This window comes from Lonchura striata, chromosome 11 (assembly GCF_050655825.1).
Source record: "Lonchura striata isolate lonStrDom1 chromosome 11, ASM5065582v1, whole genome shotgun sequence".
Lineage (NCBI taxonomy): Eukaryota > Metazoa > Chordata > Aves > Passeriformes > Estrildidae > Lonchura > Lonchura striata.
This window is the reverse complement of record NC_140713.1, coordinates 6,533,234-6,554,245: the sequence shown is the minus strand read 5'-3', so window position 1 is coordinate 6,554,245 and position 21,012 is coordinate 6,533,234. Positions and strand designations below refer to the sequence as shown.

Below are 21,012 nucleotides of genomic sequence, written 5' to 3'. Positions count from 1 at the left end.
GTTACCACGGGGTTCCTGCAGCAGATACCCCTGCCCGCAGTCCATGTGTGTGTGCCTGCCCCGGCCCCCGTGCCTGCCCCGGTCCCCGTGCCTGCCCACAGCCCGTGTGTGTGTGTGCCTGCCCCGGCCCCCGTGCCTGCCCACAGCCCGTGTGTGTGTGTGTGCCTGCCCCGGCCCCCGTGTGTGTGTGCCTGCCCACAGCCCGTGTGTGTGTGTGCCTGCCCACAGCCCGTGTGTGTGTGTGTGCCTGCCCACAGCCCATTTGTGTGTGCCTCCCCCGGCCCCCGTGCCTGCCCCCGGCCCCGGCCCCCGTGCCTGCCCCCGGCCCCGGCCCCCGTGCCTGCCCGGCCCGGCCCGGGCCCTCAGCCGCCCCCGCCGCGCCCCCCCGGCCGTGCCGCCGGCCCTGCCCGAGCCTCGGCAGCAGCTGAGGCCGCTCCGAACGGGCTGCAGCGACAAGAAGGATCCGCTCACCCCGGCCCTTGCAGGGACCCCGAGTGCTCTCGGTAATAGCAATACCTACCAGCTGCTCGTAGGACCTGAATGCGTTTCACCTGCTCTCCCTCAGGTGGCATTTCGCTGGTGCCCATCGGAGCAGGTCTCTGGGAAATGCAATTTAACTGAGAATACAATACAAGTATTATTGCCATAGCCCTGAATTGCATACAAGAGTCAGAGCTCTGCTACATCTCTGGAAATTTGGGGTTGGTCGCATCCCATCTGCTTCAAACGTCCTTCTAGCACAGGGAATGTGTGTGTGCAGATACGGCTCATTGAAAGTTAAATTTTTTTATTCTATCTTCTTGCTTCACTTGGAATGATTCCAAAATCTCTCTTGAGCATGAGAAACTAAACCTGCTTTCCTTAAGGTCTTTAGGAATTCCTTGCTCGGGTTCTGGTGTAATAAATACCAACTGACGTTTGAGTTGACAGTAGTTACAAAGCCTGGGCCTCACAGGACAGCAGTACAGTGTGAAAAATTAAAACATCCGTAGGTACTGCTTATTTGCTGCGAGTAGAAGGAGATCCTGGAAAATAATTCTATATTTCATCCCAATAATCCTTCAGCATGGCCAATGCCTAAAGATATGTGTGTTTTCCCTTGCCAGAAGCACATCTAGCAGGCACAGTAACTGCATAGGAGTTATATAACCAGGGTGACAAAAGTCATCTCCCAGACAGGTAGAAAATGATAAGAGTTCTGTGGCACATGACTGGATTGATCATACCAGCTCTGCACCTATTTCCAGGTACAATAGCAGAGCACAGCAAGTTATACTGGCTAACTCAGTGCAGCAGCATCACTGCTGAGTTATAGTTATTATCCTTTAGACAGCATAATGCAACTTTTCCTTCTGGATAAGATCTGTTATTTTTGTCACCTGCTCTATAAGAAGACACCCAGACTATCATTATCCCAGGCCAACTTTATAGGTTCTTTTGCCTGCCCAAATTGGTTCATCCTAGAACTCACCAGAATGAGCAGCATGGCTGGGGTGAAATGGAAGAGAAACGCTAATTTTCAGTTCCTGTACATGCTGCACGATGAAGCAGAGTCTTCTGAGTTTCAGCAATGGGACATGGCAAAACTTTCCGGTCCTTTCTAAACAGCCCAGATTTCACTGAGCTGAGGCTGTAAAGTATAAGACCTAGTGTGCTTAAAGGGCCATTGCTAAACATTTTCTTTTTTCCAGTTCAGCTCTGGACATTTACATGCAGTAGTGGTTTAGGATTAGATTAAGAAGTACTTCATGCCTAGGCTTACACCCAAGTTCAGGGAAGTAATTTCAGATCTCTGAGCAGCAGCCATAGCCCAAAGCAGAAAGGCAGCTGTCCTGTGCATGGTGAGGTGCCGAGCACTGGGCTCTTAACAAGGCACCAGAGAGTCATTTGTTGTCCCTCACCTGAAAAGAGATATGATTTTCCCAGCAGGGAGCCTGGCATTTGTACTACAGTTGGATCATAATGTTTGTATCTCTGTTAAAATGGCATATTGCTCCCAACACCTGTATCTTTCTGACCACAGAGGCTAAAGTAGTATTTCTTGTTCATACTTTATGTGTTTTTTTCCTGCAAAGCTTCACTTCTTTATTGTTTCTTATTTAGAAACTATGAGTTATGTAAATAAAATCTGTGACTTTTGCCTTTGCAGGAGCTGGAGCTAAGTTAATGTAGAGCAGTGCCAAGGAGCAAATGGGGTTAGAGCATGTTTTAAATTGCCATACTCTTGCTTGTAATTTATTCTTCCTATCTGTAGCATTCCTCTGCAGAGATATTTATAAAAATAGGTGTTCCATGCACTGTATATCACAGGTTTATTTAGGCTTGTTGTTGAAGATTTACACTGCTCAAAAGAGCAGTCATAGCAGATAATTCCATTTGCAAGCTTCAACAAAGTGTTCTGGGGAAAGTGCTGTTATCACCGTGAAGAATTTTAATGATGGCAGGGTTTACAGACAACTTCTTTGGCAAACAAGGCTGCAGCAAGATAACTCAGCAAGTTCCTTTGCCAGAGGTGGTTTTGTATTTTTGCTGCTGCCTGTTAAACACACCTTACATCCACCTCCCAGCCCTCTCCAGGAGTTTCAGCACTATGTCTATTCTGCAGTGCTTACCCTCCTAAACATGAAACACCTCTCAGGATCTCACCTGAAAGGGTTGCTGAGCACCTCACAGACCGGCCACTGCTTCTTCTGTTATAAAACTTCTTCTTAAAGTAATGTCTTTTGACTTTGTCATTACTATAAGGACAATGACAATTTTACTAATAACCTAATATGGTTCAATGTGATCTCAGGAGAAGCTGGGTTAAGATACTTCTTACTTTCTGGGAGATTCCTCATTTATTCACATCTTGCTGATCACAAGTTTCACTATTGCAATAAACTAATACTGTGTTTTAGTAATCCATTACAACTGTTGGAGGGAGGAAGGAAAAGAGGAGTTTGCAAGTTGGTAAGACCCTTCACCTCATAGTCCTCAGTGACCAGAGACCCTCCCCACACATTTACACCTGCAGGGACATTCCACAGGGAAGTCAGAGATATTCTTGCTATACATTGCATGTAATATATAATTATTATGTGTCATATATTGCAGGTAATATGTAATGATAACACAGTGCTATATATAGCAGTTATCCAGCTTAGATCCCCTTCCCTACAGGCAAACTGCTTTTCTGTGCCACAGCCTTGGTGACCCCTGAGAAGCAGCTGCCTTGGCCACCTCATGGTCCCAGTGCTGCAGGCCATGCCACTGCTGAAAGGGGAAGAGGGACTCTGTGTCTGTGGCCTTCCCTTCACAACTGTTCACTAGTTCCTAAAAGGGAATTGTTGCTGCTTCTTCTCATATTGTTCCTTTTCAGCAAAACTATCAGATTTTGGTGGTGTCAGTCTGACATCCCCTCATTAGCACTGTAAAAGCTCATCAGTGTAATTCTATGTATCTTGCACTGGTAACCTTGCAAGATGCCACAGAACTCCCCTATGATTTTTTTCCTTTCTCTCATTGCTTTTATGTTGTCGGCTAGAACAAAAGGAGTTTCAGTTAATTATCTGTGTATTTGCTGAAACCAGTAACTTACATCCCAGCTAGCACAAAACAGTTGCTTGACTGAAGTTCTTGGCAGATTTAAACACCTTCTGGTCGTAAGTTTAAAAAAAAATCTATTCCCATTTTCCAATTTGCATATTCAAATTTTCTTACACAAAAATAAACATTCTACTTTTTTCACTATTCTCCAGTACCTAAGGAAAAGGAGGATGATTCAGTAGCTGGAAAACTAACCTGAAGTGTGGAAGGTCCAAACTCATCCTCTTTTTGTCTATAAATTTTCCACTTCTGTAGGCAAGTTCTTCAGTTTCCTCTGCCACAGCTTTACGTCTGTAAAAGGCAGCAACAGCATTGTTTTCACAGCTACAGATTGTGAAAATCTCAGCTATTACAATGACAGGAACGGTGCAGGTGATTAGATAGATAAACTGTACTGTAAGAACAGAACATGGAGGCATTTAATCTGGTTTAGTGCTTTGAAAATATATGTATCTCCATGAATATGACTTTCCTTTGGTGCCATTCTGGTTTGGTGCACTGTTCCTTAGCTGAATCCGTTTCCTCAGCTCACTTCACTACCCAAAGTATAGTGAGAAGACAGCTCAAAGACACTATGCCAATGTCATGCAGCACGCAGGATGAGATGGCTCCAAGTATTAACTTCTTGAGTTGAATCACCACCAGACAGCAAATCATTGCCCTAGAGTTTCAGGAAACGTTTTTTTGCACAGTAGCACATGACATAGCTGGAAATCAATTAATGTTTCCACTGAATTTTCATGTGCCCTTGCATGCAATATCCAGACAGATCATGTGAGTCACAGCCACCTCACTGATGGATACAAACTGAATGTCACCATCTATGCACCCACCATGTTGTCCTCACCCTTGATGGCAATTAAATGCGATTTTTTTCTCCTCCTGGGGAAAAATTAAACAGCTGCAAGATGTGGAGATTTTATCACATGTGTGGAGGGAGAGGGTTCAGATGTCTCTCTCCTGGCAGATAATTGCTTAGTTTAATGAGGAAGTTTTGTAGTATTTTTAACCGTTGCTTCTGTGCGTTGTTTAATTATTTGCATATGGCATCATCAAGTTAAAAAGAATGTACACATTCAGAACTTCTTCTCAGTCTTGTGTTAGACATTAATGAAAAGAAGCTGAGGATAGGTTTCTCACTAATGATGATGGAAAATTAGTTTCAAAACCCCAGAGGTGTCTTGCAAGATACACCAATGATATATAAAGGTCCAAGGAGAGAAATTCAGCACAAAATATTGCCTAGGCTCTTTTGGACTGTTTCGCCAAGAGATCTTTTTCCCATTTAATTTAGTAGTTATGAGGGAGGACGGCAAAGAGTAAATACAGAAGGCTCTCGGAGATTGCAAGACTGCAGTACTGGCAGCAAGTAAGGGAGGCTGATAAACAGCGCAGGCGAGACAGCGAATGCCAGCATGGCATATACAGTAAAGGTTACACGCCTGGAGACCTGCAGCAACAGACAGATTCATGGCTTTTTTTTTTAGTCTTGAGCTAGCGCAAAGTTGAGTGTCTGGAGAGGAGCAATGCTTTATGCATTAGTCATAACATTTGGAAGGGCAGCAAATCCACAGGCACAAGAGGCACAGAGGCACAAGAAAACAGTTGCTAGTCCTTTTCTTCTCATTCTGCGAGGTGCAGCCTCCGGTTATTCCCAGGCACCTCAGCCAAACAACAAGGGGCCAGTTCAGAGAGGACCACGCTCTAGTTGCACTCTGTGCTACCCTGTGCTTCAGCATCTCATTTGCAAGCTTGTGTGTTCTCTGATAAGGTTGTTTGGGTTCAGTTGTTTTAGTGTGAGGGGAAGAGACAGTGTTGATCATTAGAACTGACTGGTTCAGTCAGTGGTGAGCAGTGTGTAATATAAGCCACATTTAGTAGTAAGGGATCTGTTTACCCAACCTCATGTTTTCCTTCCATAAATTGGGAAGAGCTGCAGAAGGGAGGGTCAGGTGATGCTGCTGACATGGCTCAAGCATTTCAACACATCAGATAGGTCTTCAGTTTGGGGAGTTGTTTATTTTCCTGAACAATAGCCTCCTAATTTTTTGTTTGAGGTCCTGCATAGCGCTACAGATAAATAAGGCTATGACAATAAGGCTGCTTTTTTTAGATAATTTTCAGAAAAGTTTAGAAATAGCCCATCTACACACTCAGCTTGAGAATTCCTCCACCACACAGCTGCTGCTCACTACCTACACTTGCTGTTTGCATTGTCTCCTATGTCCCCTGGGTTATCCCTTTAATGGCTTTGACATTAAACACCTGAACAGTTGCTCAATATACAGAAGAGAAAAAAGAAGGATGAAGCAAGATGGATAAAATATAAATGGAGGTGACAAAGAAGGTAGCACTAATGGTTCGAACCAAAATAGCTCTTTTTATGTTTGAGCAGGTCCTTGAAACACAAATGCATCACAACCATTAGCCATAAGATGCACAATTTGCTTATGTTAGTCTCAGTGCTCTCGATTCACTTCGTTTTACTGATCTCCAATATTTTACACACAATTATGATTTTGTAGTTACAGTTTAGTTATGTGGGGAAGAGGCTCTAAAGTGTTCTTGCCACACAGTGTGTACTGGAAGTGTGTACTGGAAGTGTGTTTAAACCAGAACTAAGGGTTTGAAGCGGTGTCAGGTCCCAGTCAACATTTAGCAATAATACAGTCATTATGCTACTTTAAAAGAGTGCAAAATTCACCTGTAGGAACAATCAATAAAATTTGATTCAATAAACAATTTGGAAGAAAAAGTAAGAGACTGGAAGCTGGGAAAAGCCAGAATAAAATCTAAAATAGTGCACTTAACATTCCTGTTCCAGCTGAGTATTTTGGGGATCTGATGCTGGTCCAGCCACTCTTAAGCACACACAGCAAGACAGTATTTGGGCAAAGCTGTCGTTTTCCGTGTGGTGCATGTACATAAACTCTAGTCACTGTTAGCCCTGAAGAGGGCTGCAGAGCTGCAACATTCCTATCTGGAACCACAGGAGTTCCTCTGCTGGCTTCTGCCGTTTGTTAATTTAAACTTTTACAGCAAGATGTGACACCCAGAGCATCACAGTGAAATTTTCATTTTAGCCACAGCTTAGTGCTAGTGATCAGCCCACACACTGCTAATTGCAAGTGGAGTAGTAATAATGTGCAGCCTGTTGACTTTAAAAAGTGTATTTTCCTCAATTCCTACACTGTTTTTCTCCTATTGGAGTCACACAACCATGCAGTGTCATCTGCTGAGGCAGCAGAACAGAAAAGGTAAAGATTTCAGGCTCCGGATGTTTTCATCTTGCCAGGATGAATAGAGGCATCGGTCTGAAAAGGAAGTTACTAAGGAGACAGAAGTTGCTTTCAGTGAACTGGAGGCCAGAGAGAGGACTTCCTTGGGAAATACATCCCAGTAAAGCTCAGGTGTGCTGTTGTCAGCAGCCCCTCCCTCACGCTGGCTCCTCTTTAAACCAAACCCGGTGTCAGGCTGTGCAGAATTGGCTCTGTCAGCCGCTCTTGCTGACATCAGAAAACACAAAATCTGGTGTGTATCTTAACTTAGTCTAGCTAAAAGGTGTGGAGTGGCTGGGCTGGATCTGGATCAAACTATTGGAAATTTAAGGAAGAATACTCTTCCTTCTTAAAAACCAGACTTCTCTCTGCTGAGAGGTTTTATGGTGTGCAGTTAGTGTGGCAGCATGATACAGCTCCATGTTTTTTCCTGGAGGCTGGCGCCCTTAAGAGGGTTTTGTATCAACACATTTTGGTGTCCTTAAGAGTGTTTTGCATCAATGTATTTACCATGCAACATATATGTATGTAAATTATAGTGATATTCACAATATTAATTTTGGCAATATAGGACACCAAATTTATCTTTGTCAAGGAAAGCATCCCTTACATCACAAAATTATGACCTAACAATACATTTTGAAAAAGGTATCATTTTGTTAAAAAGCCATTCTGGCCAAGAAAATTTACTTGCTGTAATCAAAACCACAAAAATATATAAACACAATATAAAACAACAGAGAGGTGACTGCACTTTTGTGAGCATCTGAGCATAAAATGATGAAACAAGATTACCTCTCAAATGGGGAAACTCAAGGGTACTTTCTGTCACCTACCTACTGCTCTACCCATAGAAGGGAGAAATCACACTAGAGAGCACCTGAGTCGGGTAAAGAAAAATCAGTGGCATTTCATTTTTATGTTTTTCTAATTTCAAGTGTTCAAAATTCTTGAATGACACTCTCGAAAATAATGAGGTTTAAAAATAGTAAATGTCATAAATGCTTTCTGGTTTTTATTCCATAATCAAAGTAATTACAACACTATTTAAGGTTAAGTGCTTTATTATTAATCTTTCATTACCTGTGATTGAATTAAGGGCCAGCAGCATTCAAATCTTTCATGCAGGTACTTGCTAGCTGCTACTACCCCTTTCCTAATATAAGTAGCAGAACTCTGTTGTCTCCAGGGACTCTAGCAAAACATTAGCTTTTGCAACATGACTGGAAAGGTACCAAGTTTGGGTTATTTTCAGTCTGTGGGAGTAAGTTCCAGAAAAAGAGCTGGTTGGGGAATTCTCCAGCAGAAGGTTTTTCAGCAAAGAAAATGCCCTTTTCGCACAACCGGTGTTTTCTATGTGAAAAAAAGAAAAATTTTTAAAAATATATTTTTCCCTGGAAGAATCAAAACAAAGGCTGGCCCAGCTGCTGCCTGCTACATGCTCCCCAGTCCCACTTTGAGCAAAAAGTGAGTTCAACAGCTGCCTCCCAGGCAGGCTGCTGGAGGTGAGCAGTCCCCAGCTCTCTGTCCTCCTGGCATGTGCCAGCTGCACAGGGAGAGGAGCAGGACAAACTGGGGAGGATCAGAGCCCTCCACTTTCCTGGTGAACCTTTGCCAGTTCCCAGGCTTGCTGCACAGCTCTCCAAGGTATAGCAGCCACACACAATGAAAACACTACTTCAGGGCCCAAGAAATTAAATTTTTCTGAAAATCTATTTCTACAAAAATGTCACTTTGACATTTTGTCCTAGTTCAATACACCTGCTTTCCCTGGGGAACGGAGTTGCTGTTTTCAAGATGATTCTGCCCACGCATCGCGGGCTCTCAGAGACCCCCCTGCCACCACTGCTGTGGGTGTGACAAGGACACGGTGGGAGTGACCCTGCTGGCCACAGCCATGGCCGTGGGGAAGGGCTGTCCAAGAGGTGAGGCCTCTGCAGAGCTGCTGGGGTACCTGAGCAAGCAATTAGCAAACTGGCCTTGAAATTAGAGCTCAGATCAGAAGAAAAACTCAAATCCCTCTATCGCCAGAGCTATGAAATGTTTATTCCAACCACAGCACAGAAACATGGGTTTAATGGCACTTAAATATATTGGTGTTTTACAGCATCCTAGGACATGAATATATTCATCTCTTTGCTTAGTTGCAGGAAATTGCAGTGATGGATTGACATCATTTTGTAATTGCATGCGATGCACAACCAAAACAGAGCTCAGGCAGTGAGCTGCATTCTAACTAAATGCTCGGTATTTGTTAATAATGAAAGTTCAGCTAGCTTGATAAAAGAACTGCATATATAGGATGAAATATTAATTTATTATGCATCAGTTGAGATTTTTAAGGTAGTGTGATTTTCCTTGAATGTATGTGTTTATCATTATCAGCCTGAACACAACTAGCACTCTTCAAGGTTTCTTGCTGAAAAGAAATTGAGCGTGCAAATACTCTTTCATCATAATCATACTGACTGTGCAGGGTAATTCATAAAAGAGCCAAAAATATATTGAAATTCAATATTATTTTAGTCCAAATCAATATTAATAATTGTTTGTATTTTAAAGTGAAATTTACAGTTGAAAAATGTACAGAGATCAGCCCATAGTTGCTAACACATCAAATTTTCCTATTAAACTTAAAGGCACAGTAATTTTACTTCAAAATGTTTCTTATAAAGCGAGCGAAGGCATTGATCTGTGAAAACAGCTATCTATTATTTATGTGAACAACATTAGAACAGATTTCAATTATAAATGAGCTGAAAGGTCAGTAACTATTTTATTTTTAAGGTCTTGATTTTAAATTTGGATAGCTTAATAAAAATATTTATGTGGGATGGCTCTCAGTGGAAATTGCACAGAAAGATTAGGCACAAAACACTGTCTGCAATCAAATCCCAATACTATTGGTACCTTTTACAGAGCCATTAAATGTGATTACAGTAGACTAATAATAATTACTTTGCTCTTCAGCCATAGAATCATAGAATGGGTTGGAAGGGACCTTAAAGATCATCTAGTTCCAACCAGATTTCCATCTAGTTCCTTCCAGGTTCTTTTGAGTGTGAATGCCTCGATTTCTGTACCGAATGCATATAATTTGAGTTTGCAGTTTGCAATTGCAATTGATGTTGTCTGAGCCCTCAGCCAGAACTTGATCAGTGCCAGCCCACAGGCACAGGGAAGGGGTGAATAACCCTGTGTGGCACAGGGCTGCCCACACCAAGCAGGGAAAGATCCCTGGTTTGTATTAGATTTCCTGCTGCAGTGGCTGGGCCCAAATCTCCAATATGCTGGTGTCTCAGCAGTACAGCCGGAGCAGTGGTGCTGGGGAGAGCCATGCCAGGGACTGTTTCCCCTCCCCAGGAGAAGTACTCTGTGTCACAAATACTCTGACAGTTGTTCCATTTACTGGAGCAGGCACCATTCTACCTGTTCACACTACAGCAAAAAGAGGGAGGAAAGGACTGGAGTTCTTAGGCCGTGTCTACCTTCTCCTCACTGAAAGCAGAAGCTGAGAAGGGGAGGAGTTACAAGCCCAGTCTGATGTCAAGTGTGTGGAGTCAATAGAGTATGTCCATTCCTACAGAGCATCAGTGGAACAACAGGAAGTTTGCTGGTGACATTTAATGATCTCTGATATTCACAGCACACAGGTATGTCTAGCAGCTATTTGCCTTATCTGTTCTTATTACAAATTACACAAAATGTGCTTAAAAATAACTGAATAACAGCAAATCAAACAGTAATATTCTCCCACTGTACCAGCATTACGGAACTGATTTTAAAGAGATTTCATGCCTATTCAGGGTTGTCATTACAGCTCAATATCAAAAATTGCATTCTGTTTAAAATGCTGACTCGTTGCACTGATATCGATGCGTTTCCTCTGGCTGCTCTAAATGTGGAGTGTCTGAAATTCTGGTGCAGAGTAGCTTGCAGAAAAAGACAAACTGGAAGTGTATCACATGTAGGAGTCCAGGTTCCTTGTACGGTGACCATCCAACTGGTGTCTGCTCCCCTGCGTAACCAGGACCTTTGGACAACCTTGCAGCTCCTTTCTCACCCACCCAGGCTTACCCGTGGTGCAGCCACCTCCTAAGGAGCCAGCCCCATTTCTGAGCACAGCTGTGTCCATCCCTCCGTGGCTCTGTCAGCAGCTGTGCCCTCCTGTTGTTCAGAGCACGGCCGTGCTGGACTTGCAGGTGGGATTCCACCCCTTCCCCAAAGCCCACTTTGGCAAAAGGCAAAACTTTTGGAAATGAAGGGGTGTAAGGGTGGAGCAAATGTTCACTGCCCTGTGTAAGCAGTACTCCAGTACAACGCCACTAAACATTCCCTCACACTGCAGTGCAGCTGGCACTCTCTACCTCAAATGGTACAGCTCTGCCTCTCGCAGCCCTGCCAGCTTCCACATGCACCTGCCCTCACTCAGCATCACACAGAACCATTTCACTCCTTAAACTGATGGAAAAGTTTCCAGAACCTTCTCTTCCCTCATACACACGTGGGAGATCTCTCAGTTTGCAGATCTTCCCTTGGTCCCACAAGGCATATGAGCAGGAGGGCTCAGTGTGGGCCAGCCCATGTAGATGGTGGCATGTCACAGCTGTGCCTCTGCACACCCAGCCAGCTACCCATTCAGCAGTCAGTGCAGCTTCCCTTTATATGCTGCAGTAACACAATGACTGAATAAAAATTTAAAATTCCATTTCCTGTTGTTTAGGAATTGCACTTCAAAATAAAATGCAAATATTTTTTTGAGTTTGCTTTATTCTAGAGTAAAATTTTCATTTGGAATCAAAATATAAAAGGCATTTTAAAGACAAAAAAGCCAGTTTCCCAAGTATATTTAGTTGTAGAATATGTCTTCTCATCTGACTGCTTTGTTTTAACTGGCCAAGTCAAGAACAAGAAAAAATATCTCAGCTCTGACATACAGGCATAGTCTAAGTGAAAAAGCACCTTGAATAAACAGATCTTTAATTAGGGAGAAAGCAAATTTCAATAAGAAACAAATTACTCATCATGACTAGAAGGATTAAGAGTCAGTATTAGCTGAGAATAGTCAAATGTACACCATTACAGAAGGTGCTAGAGTCAATAAAGAAACCCTCTCCACAGCCACAGCAAAATGTGCCATTTCAAGGTTAGGAGGTCTATTTTGTTCTTCTTGTAGAAGAACATCACCACAAACCCACACAGTGTGAGTCAGGAGCTTGTTTTCCTTCTGCTTTTGCAGAAATTTTGGTGTATTTTGTTTCCACAATTAAAACCACCCTCACTGGTGACAAAGGGTTTTAATTTCTAGGTTACAGGGACCATTTCAGTTTTCCCTTTTTTTTTTTTTTTTTTTTTTTTTTTTTTTTGTTGGTTGGTTTTTTGGCTTTTTTGGGTTTTTTTTTTTTGTTTGCTTATGACTCCCAGACACATTTTCTCCACTTCAGATACTTTTGTCCTTTAGGAAAAGGAAATACTGTAGAGGAATCATAAACCCCTGCACTGTATTGCATGAACTGTATTATATATGGCACAGTTAAGCCCTAATGTTGAAGAAGAGGGCCTCACACATATATATATATAAAACCACTCATAATTATTGCTATAAAAATTATTTAAATTCTCATGATATCAAGAGGTGTGTCATGTGTATAAAACTTACCCAGTGGAAAGGAACATACTAACTTTTTATACACACATAGACATCTATACATATATATCAGCTGCTCATAGAATCTTTAAATTTTGTCATCTTTTCCTTCTTATCATAACACACTTAAAACTGCAAAGAAAAATTAATTTATAAAGGAAAAATTCAAATTTACATTTGCTTCATACTGATATAAAGGAGGAAGGATGTCTGGGGTAATCAATTGTTTGGTACCCCTGGAAATCCAGCTTATTCCAGGTGCATTGCACTTCTGAAAGAAGGCATTTTCATTAAAATACCCAGGAAACCTATGGAATAGACAAACGAAGCAAGACAACAGAAGAAGAGCATAATATCATATATATAACTGTTATATGACAATGCAATAATAAAAAAAAAAATCCTTTGAAAGTGTGAGAGTTACTTTATATAGAAGAGAGATTGAGGCAAGTGGAGGGAAGGGAAGCATTTCAAACTGGGCTGTAGTGAGAACCAACTGGGCAGCTAAATAACTAGAACTTTTCTGCTGCATTTTACAAGAGTTCAGCGTTCTCCACACAGCATATTTCTATATGTAGTATTGGATGTGGATAACATGCCTATAAATCCTGCTGCCAGGCAGTGCCTGGAAAGGTTGGGCTGCTGTGCAAGTTGTGTGCATTCCCCTCCAGTGTGGAAAAAATCGGAACAAGTTCATTATTGACATTGACTGTTTACACTGTCACTGTGCAGTTCCTGTGAGATGGTAATTTAAAACACAGTAAAAAACTTTTCTCATTTCAGGGCGAAACTGCTTTTGAGATTACGTTTTAGTTTAGGGATAGAGTTATAAGCCCTCGAGGATCTTGGAGAGGTGTGTGTTGACTTGCTGGCCCTGCTGCAGTACTGAAGAGATTAGTAACACGCCTGCTACAATTTGCACCCAGAAAGATAGGAAAGAAATCTTCTTGACTTTGAAAGGATTATTTTGGTTGTTTACTGAGTGCTGTCCCTTTTGCTCTTAAATTGTAGATGAATGTGGAAACCAGAAGTGCCCGCTTCCTATTGCAACATGTGATGGAAGTGAGAGGAGCAGCTTTAGCAGATTTGCCAGGGCTTTTGGAATGGGAAAAAGGGGTCATACATTACCACTCTTGACTTCAGCCACATGAAATAATACCACAGCTTTCTGCAATTATGCTGAAATTCAGGCTTTCGCACATTATATGGCTTAAATATCCCTTCTAGCACTGTGTGGGTCCAAAGAACAACACTGGTGTATGTGGGAGAGTAGAACTGGACCCACTAATACCTGACAAAACAAATTTCCACCAGAGTAAGAGAAAGCCTCTTACCTTCCTTTCCACACTCTTTTGGGTAAATGGATTGATGTATAGGTGAGCAAAAGAGGCTCCTGTAGTTTTCAGGAATCTTATCCTGTCCAGAGTTCCCCATTTTGCATAATTGGAAGAGATGCTGAAAGTCAAGATGTGTAATGACACCAGTGACTGGAGAATAGAGCTGTTAACAGGCTATAAGTTCTGCCTAATTTGCTGCCACACTGCTGGTGTGCACTGGTGGCAGGCAGCAGAGGCAGTCAGCTCAGCATGTGCATCTAGGATCACTGGGATGCAGGAGAGGCTGCTTAGGCAGCAGGGGAAGAGCTGTCAGCTCCTCAGGCTGGCCCCGAGCTCAGTAGGGCCAATTCACCCGAGTGCCAGTTCCTGCCTCTGCAGGATTGGGAAAATGCAGAGTGTAAAGTAGCACTGCACAAAGTCACACAAGGCACGTGTGCATTCCCTTCCTGAATTCCAGCTGCTGAACTGCTCTGTGCATCTGGCAGTGCTCAGGAGATACCCACTGGAGCCACCTGGGAGAGGCTTCATCAGAGGACAGCAGGCTGAGGCACCCTGTCCACTCAAGTATTTAATTCCTGATTAAAAAGGATTTCAGAGCTGGAGAAACTCTCAACTTCTCTGTTGATTTCATCAAAGTCACTTTAATTTCTTTCCCCACAGGAAGGGAAAATTTGAATCCTGATCTTTTCAGAAGAGGGTTTTGGGGATGTTTCAGGAACAGGATATTTTGAACAGTTTCAACTTTAAAGTTAGTATTTCACCTTTCTCCAAAATGTGTCATTTCTATTATTACATAAAGAAGAACATGATTATATATGAAGTTGATAAAAGCCAGACAAAATGTTTTGATTTGAAATACCACCTGGAAACAAATCTGTCTTCCCAAATCTCAGGGGAAAATCAAAGTTTTTGTTCTATTGATACATGAGTCTGAATGCAGTGATAGAAAATACAGTACCCAAAGATGAACATTTAATGAATGGAAGCAGCCACAGGATTAGTAGTTTCCTACTTCTTTCTATGCTAAAGAAGCTAGAGGATTTGGGGCATAATACTTATGAGTCATTTGCATTTCCTATTTCCAAGAAATGCTGACAGATGACTTTTAGTATCTCTGTCTCTTCTTTTGTAAAACTCCTATAAAAAGTTCAATTTGCTGGTGAATATGAATAAAGTTTACAAATCCAAACTTTACTACTATAAATGTTACGATAAGCCTGATCTAGGAGTCAGGGGTAAAACAGACTGGACACTTGAATGATGGGAAAACTCAGTGCCCTGTCTTTGAAGGCCTTGTTGTCTCTGCAAGTGCTTTGAAGCAAGGAAACATATGCTTGGCTCAGCTGCAGAGTGAGAAGTAACTGTGTTCACACACCTCCTAGAAGCAGCTAATGGGTCTTGAAGAGATCACTTCATCAATAATAGTAAATTTTTTCCTATATTCTTGTAGTAATAATATTCCCTTTTTTGTAATTAATCTATTTGCCCAGTATAATTGCCCCAGTCTCTAACTATATTACACAAGTAAAATTATCTTAATAATGCAGAAAGGAAGTGCTTCATTATGATGCCTATTCAGAACACCCAAAACAAAACCCAATAGAAGAAAAAGCCCCTCACATTTCCCAGCTGCCAGTTAAATTTCTCCAGATTAACTATAGGAGTGCTGAGATTTAACATGTAGTTTTTATTGCTGTCAGGCAAATATTGACTAGCAAACCATTTCTGCGTTCAAAAGTATCTCTCTCTGAACTGGCAATCCCACCAGTGGGTGCTTTGGCTGGGGACAGGCCATCAAGGGTAAGACACCTCTGAGGCTGTGCCCGTGCACTGCCACGTCTCTCTGTACACAGAACCTGGGCAGTGGCACCTTGCAGAGTTCCCCAGCACCAGAGGGATGCCCCAGTTTGCCTCCCAGGAATGGCACAAATTCACAGAGCCACTGGAGCATCCAAGCTGATCTCTGCTGCTCAGCACTGGTCATCCACCAGCACACAAGGTGCTGATTCCTGAATCTCTGATTCTAAAAGACACTTGCATCCTGCTGCCTCCTTTGAATAAACAGCTCTGCTCTGAGGCACCAGCCTGCTCCCAGCTGCAGGAAGAGCAGCTAAACCTCACACAGCATGAGAAATGAAGTCTGCCATGTATGTGTGAACTTACATTCATTTACAGGTGGTTTGTGATTGTCCAATTTAGCTATAAGTGATTTAGTGATTTGCAAAGAATTTGGGTGTTTTGTTGACTTGCTGATGTATATTACAGCAATATACAATGCTGATGCTGGCATTAGTCTGTGTTCCTTGATTCACTGGCAACTGCCTTGGCACCTTGCAGTGAAGCCTCAGGAAGAGAAAGTACAAAGGTGCCCTGCACTTTTAGAGTGTCTGGCACACCTTGAAGCTTCCCTTCCCCTGGTTCCAGAGAGGAAAAAACCCTCTTTTGCTCTCATCTTGGCACAGTGCCTTTCATCTTCAGGCTGATTTATCTGGGCTGGACACCAGCTCTGCAGTGGAGTGACAGCACAGCAGCACCAATTACAAAGAGGGCCAGGCAGGTTGGGGTCTGCAGGGTGGCTGCAGGTGAGCAGCCAGAGAGAGAAAGGAGGGGCTGTGGCAGCCTTGGACCCTCTGTCCCTGCTGCTCTCTGCAAAGGGCCAAGCTCTTAGCAAGCAGCTGTTGGCAGTGCTGTGAAAGCTGCATACCCCGATACCATGTTTTTCTAAGACAGTCTTAGATGTGCTACACTCATACTGACCTCAGCTGAAGATAACAAGCCTTTTCCTGGGGAAAAAGGGACAGCTTATCCTGCCATTTTGCTCTGCAAGGTTTTATTTTACTTTCCTTTGATGCATCAGTGTAGTTAGGGAAAGATCCAGTTCTGGATGGGCCAAAGGCTGACTCCTGAGTTTCTACCTAAGGATTACACCGTGCCCTTAGATTGTATCTTGTCAATGCTGTTCTTCATCCTGGCCTGTTAGCACAGACAAAGGATAGAATATCATGTCTGCACCACTCATGGATGGACAAATAGCCATGAGCTGTCAGACACCACCCAAGTGCAGCCTGTCTGACCCACCTCAGACTAGGGATCAAAGAGCAGAGGTGTTTTCTTCCTTGGACTGATCCCATATTGTAACAGCAAACTGCTCACAGTGAAAGTGTTTGGTGACTAGGCCTCCAGGCAGAGATTGCCAAAAACAGACTTACTTAGAACTATTTTCAGAGCCACTTTTGTTAGAAGATTTAAATAAATCTTTGCAGGGTCTTTCCATACTGCTTGGGAGCAGGGAGAAATTAGTTCTGCTTCTGTGTTTGTGAAGAAAAGATTTGCTGCCAGGAAATTTTACTATAATGTGCAAGTATTTTCCACAAACTTATTTGGAATATGTTTAACCTAAAACTGTACATCTTTTTCCTTACCAGTCTTGCATTAATGTTCCAACACCCATTCTCCAACCTGATGCTGATACTTCCTCACCTCACAATTCGTAGGAGTACTGTGGTGATTGATAAATGTCTTTGAATTGGGAAGTGCTGAGTGCTAATTACTATCCGTGCACACTCCTACTTGTGCTGCTTTCAAGTGCAGGGCAGTCACATAGCATGGTAATGGGAAAGCTTAGGAAAACAGATATTGGTACCTAGGAGTCTTATCCATCATAGGAATGTAATAAGGAAGAATAAATTAGAAGTTAGATGTTTCAATTCATTATTGCACATTCTAATGAATCTTTTTCCATCTGTTTAATAGGTTCAGGGCAGCTCAAAATGGAGCTGCTTGCAACCTTATCTGCTTGCACTCTGGGTAATGCTAAGAATTATAAAAATACGTTTTTGCCCATTGTGAGGAGCACAGTTAAAATATGTGTCTGCAAATTGCAAGTTGAAAGGTATAGGTTCATCCAAATCCTGCCCCCCAGGTGCTGGGACACTGGGTGGGTCAATCCAGAGCTCCACCATGAAACATCCATCACATGCCTGATGAAACTGTTAGGTCAAGCTACACTTAGGTTTTTTGTAGGCTTCTTCCCTCATCCATCTTTAAAATGATGTGATTGGAGTGTAAAGGGTATTTTCAAATGTTTCCTTAATGAGGATACTTTGTTCACATTTATCAGTCAGGGCTAACTGCTTTCAGAGCTCCTCTGCTCCCGTAACTCAAGGACCAGCCTGGGAGGGCTCGGGAAGCACATGCTCAGCATCTATAAACCAGCCATGGCCATTCACCAGCTTTGCTCACAGAGGACATGTTAATTAAAGTCAACTGATTGGAAAAATAATTACAGGAGAATAGGGAGAGGAAAGCTTAGACCCATAATTTAAAGATCTCTGATGTTTGTGTGTTGTTGAGAGGTAGTCATTTTGTTGAGAGGAAAGAGGATCTCTCTTTTTTTTTCTCGGACTCCTGTGCTTGCAGAAACATGCAATGGCTACAGGCAACAAGCAGGAGATTTTTCTTTAGTTATGCAATTACATGTAGCCTTTTATTCTTTCAAATTTATGCTTTCACCTACATTTGTTACTGTTGCATCTTGAGGTGTCTTGAACAGGCTGTAATGTCTAACTTAAAAGATTTTGTATTCCTGGACACAGTTATTCTATAGGATGTGGAATAATGCAAACATTCTAACTGTTAAAAACTGCTATTGTAGCATTTCCTGCACTAATTAAAACCTGGCTAGGGAACTTATTTATTGATGATGCCTCTACTTCAAACAAAAACATTCCAACAAATCAAATCCAGGGTATAATTCATTTTAAAAAAGACCTTAGAATTCAACACTAAGCAAATATAAACCCCTTGTTATTGGGGGCTGGGTGTTTTTCAGCCACTCCCTCTCAGGTGATGATTCTGCATTTCTCACCAGCTCTGTGTCCCTCCAGCTGGGGGCATTCCCCCAGGAAGGGGCAGCACCAGGGCTGCCAGGCTGGGACCCCTCCAGCTCTCTGCAGCATCGTGGCCCTGCTGGAAAACCTCGGGCAAGGCACCTGCCTTGTGCCTGGTGTAGCTTCCTCCTCCCCATGGACATGCAGAGAGCATAAACAGGTGACAAAAAGGAAATCCTCTATGTTAGGAAACAAAATTCAATTCTTAGAAAGCTCTGACTGGACAGATTTACCAAATGATGGTGTGAGTTTGGTGATGTTCTGGTCTTGCTACCATTGGATTTGGCTGGAAGTGCCCATTCATCCGAACCCCTGCCTAAGCAGCCAAACAAATACTGCAGTGACCAGAGAGAGGGTGGGATGTGTTCCTGTTTGCTCATAACAGCAGTGGTTGGAAGTGGAGCACAGTTACTTGAAGGCTAATCTGACTCCCCTGGTGCTTTAGAGCATTTGGCATTTAAAGGTAAATATATACAGTAAATGCAAATGTCCATCCATACTAGATTCACAAAAAGCACAGATGGACCTGCACAAGGGCTTCTAACAACCTGGCTTTGCTAGTGCAGAAAAACTTAGCGATGTTTTATTTTAGTTTTAAAGGTATAAGAAAAGCTTAGGGTGAAGAAAAGAATACACAATTACTGACTGCCTTAATTTGAACAGAGAATAAAGCTGAATTTGCTTATGCATAGAGGGAATGTAGTGCTCTGCATTCATTTAAGATACAAGCGTCCTTCAGTGTTCCTGGTCTGGACCTCTGACTGCTTTACACACTGAATAAATATAGTTGCCACTAAGTAATGTTAATAATCTTATCAGTCAGAATTACAGAATCACTTCATCTTTCACACCTCATGTTCTTCTTTGATGCATTATAGAAATTTAGAATGCCAGTACACTACAGAAAATTAAAAGCTTGTTAAGGAAACCACAAAAAGCATACAGGTTGCCACAACACCAAATATTCCAGGCACATTAAGAACAAATCTTTAAAAGACTTTTCCTGACATAACTACTTCGAATCATCACCTCTCCACGCCCCATCCTTCCTGCAAACAGATGTTACACAGTCCTTCTGTATTTAAAATCCCTTTTGTAAACAAAGACCAGCTTCAAAAACTTTCCTTTAGAGCAGGCCACATTTGCAGTAAAAATATGGGAAAAGCACAATGATTGCTACCCCTGCAGCCTGTTGCTGACCTCCAGCTGAGCCCTTGTGTTCAATAATTTGCTACTGAGAAATCCAGTTACATTTTGGGAACCAGTTCCACTGCCTGTGCTCTAATGCACCTTTCCTTGTGTTGCTGAAAAATGCAGGATTGGCACAGCTCTGTGGCAGAAGTACTCACTTTAATTAATAAATAAAGACATGTGGCCTTGGTGATAGTTTTCCTCCCTGGTTCCCATTCCTTCACTTTTTCACTCCTTAGTATCATAGGAGGACAGATGCTGGTTCCAGCAGGACTTTTCTTGGGCTTAAAGCCTCGGGGCTGTGCTCAGGGAGGGTTTAGGAGAACACACAACAGCCCATGCGGGACCAGGGCGGCTCTGCAGCATTCTGTTCCTTTATGGTTTTCATGTTGTTTAATCAGTGACAAATAAAAATAAAAAGTGACACATTCTAAGCAAACTATTGAGAGGGATTTCTCTGAAAATTGAAGTCATGGCATAACATTTTTTCCCAAAATGGAATTTTTAACTATATACTACATCATATTTTCTACATGTTAAAAAAGGGACATAAATTTAAAGACAAAATGATGGGACAGAAATGTACTGTATGATTGCAATTAACTGTACAAAATAATCCTAGAAAAATCAGTTATTTGGTCTAAATGAGAACTTAAGTCTACTAATTTGCATTGGGAAAATAAATGCCCTCTATGCTAAGTTTTAGGGATTTGATTTTTTACTTTTTGTAGACATATTACACCAGAATTCCAGATGAGAGGACGAAGACTATGAGTGAAGAGTGCCCTGGAGATCACATGCAGCTCTTTTCCTGGGTCAGAATTGGATTGATCTGAGAACAGTAATTATGAGGCTGACATGTATGTTCTCCTTCATCTTGCTGTTTGGAGCAGTTGGGCTCGTTGTCTTCATTCACCTACAGGATCCAGAAGAAATAGTTCATCAGCAGACACCAGGTTAGCATTCCTGTTTCTATTTGAATCACCTGCCCTTTCATGGTCAATATTTTGTACTTATATTCTCAATGTATTTTGCATATTTCACACCTCAAAAAAGGTGTGCCATTCTTAATGAAGGCTACC

The 21,012-nt window shown here is 42.2% G+C and overlaps 1 protein-coding gene across 4 annotated transcripts in view; it reads left to right on the top strand.

Annotated features, from left to right (window-relative positions):
- The window catches only part of CHST8 (carbohydrate sulfotransferase 8), a 180,798-nt gene that overhangs the window by 20,996 nt on the left and 138,790 nt on the right, over nucleotides 1-21,012 (top strand). For all 4 annotated transcript variants that reach the window (XM_085589438.1, XM_021536688.4, XM_021536685.4 and 1 more), the window contains exon 2: nucleotides 20,662-20,886. In XM_085589438.1, the coding sequence (XP_085445564.1) occupies nucleotides 20,778-20,886 (109 nt within the window). In that variant the 5' untranslated portion in view covers nucleotides 20,662-20,777. The remainder of the gene's footprint in view (nucleotides 1-20,661; nucleotides 20,887-21,012) is intronic.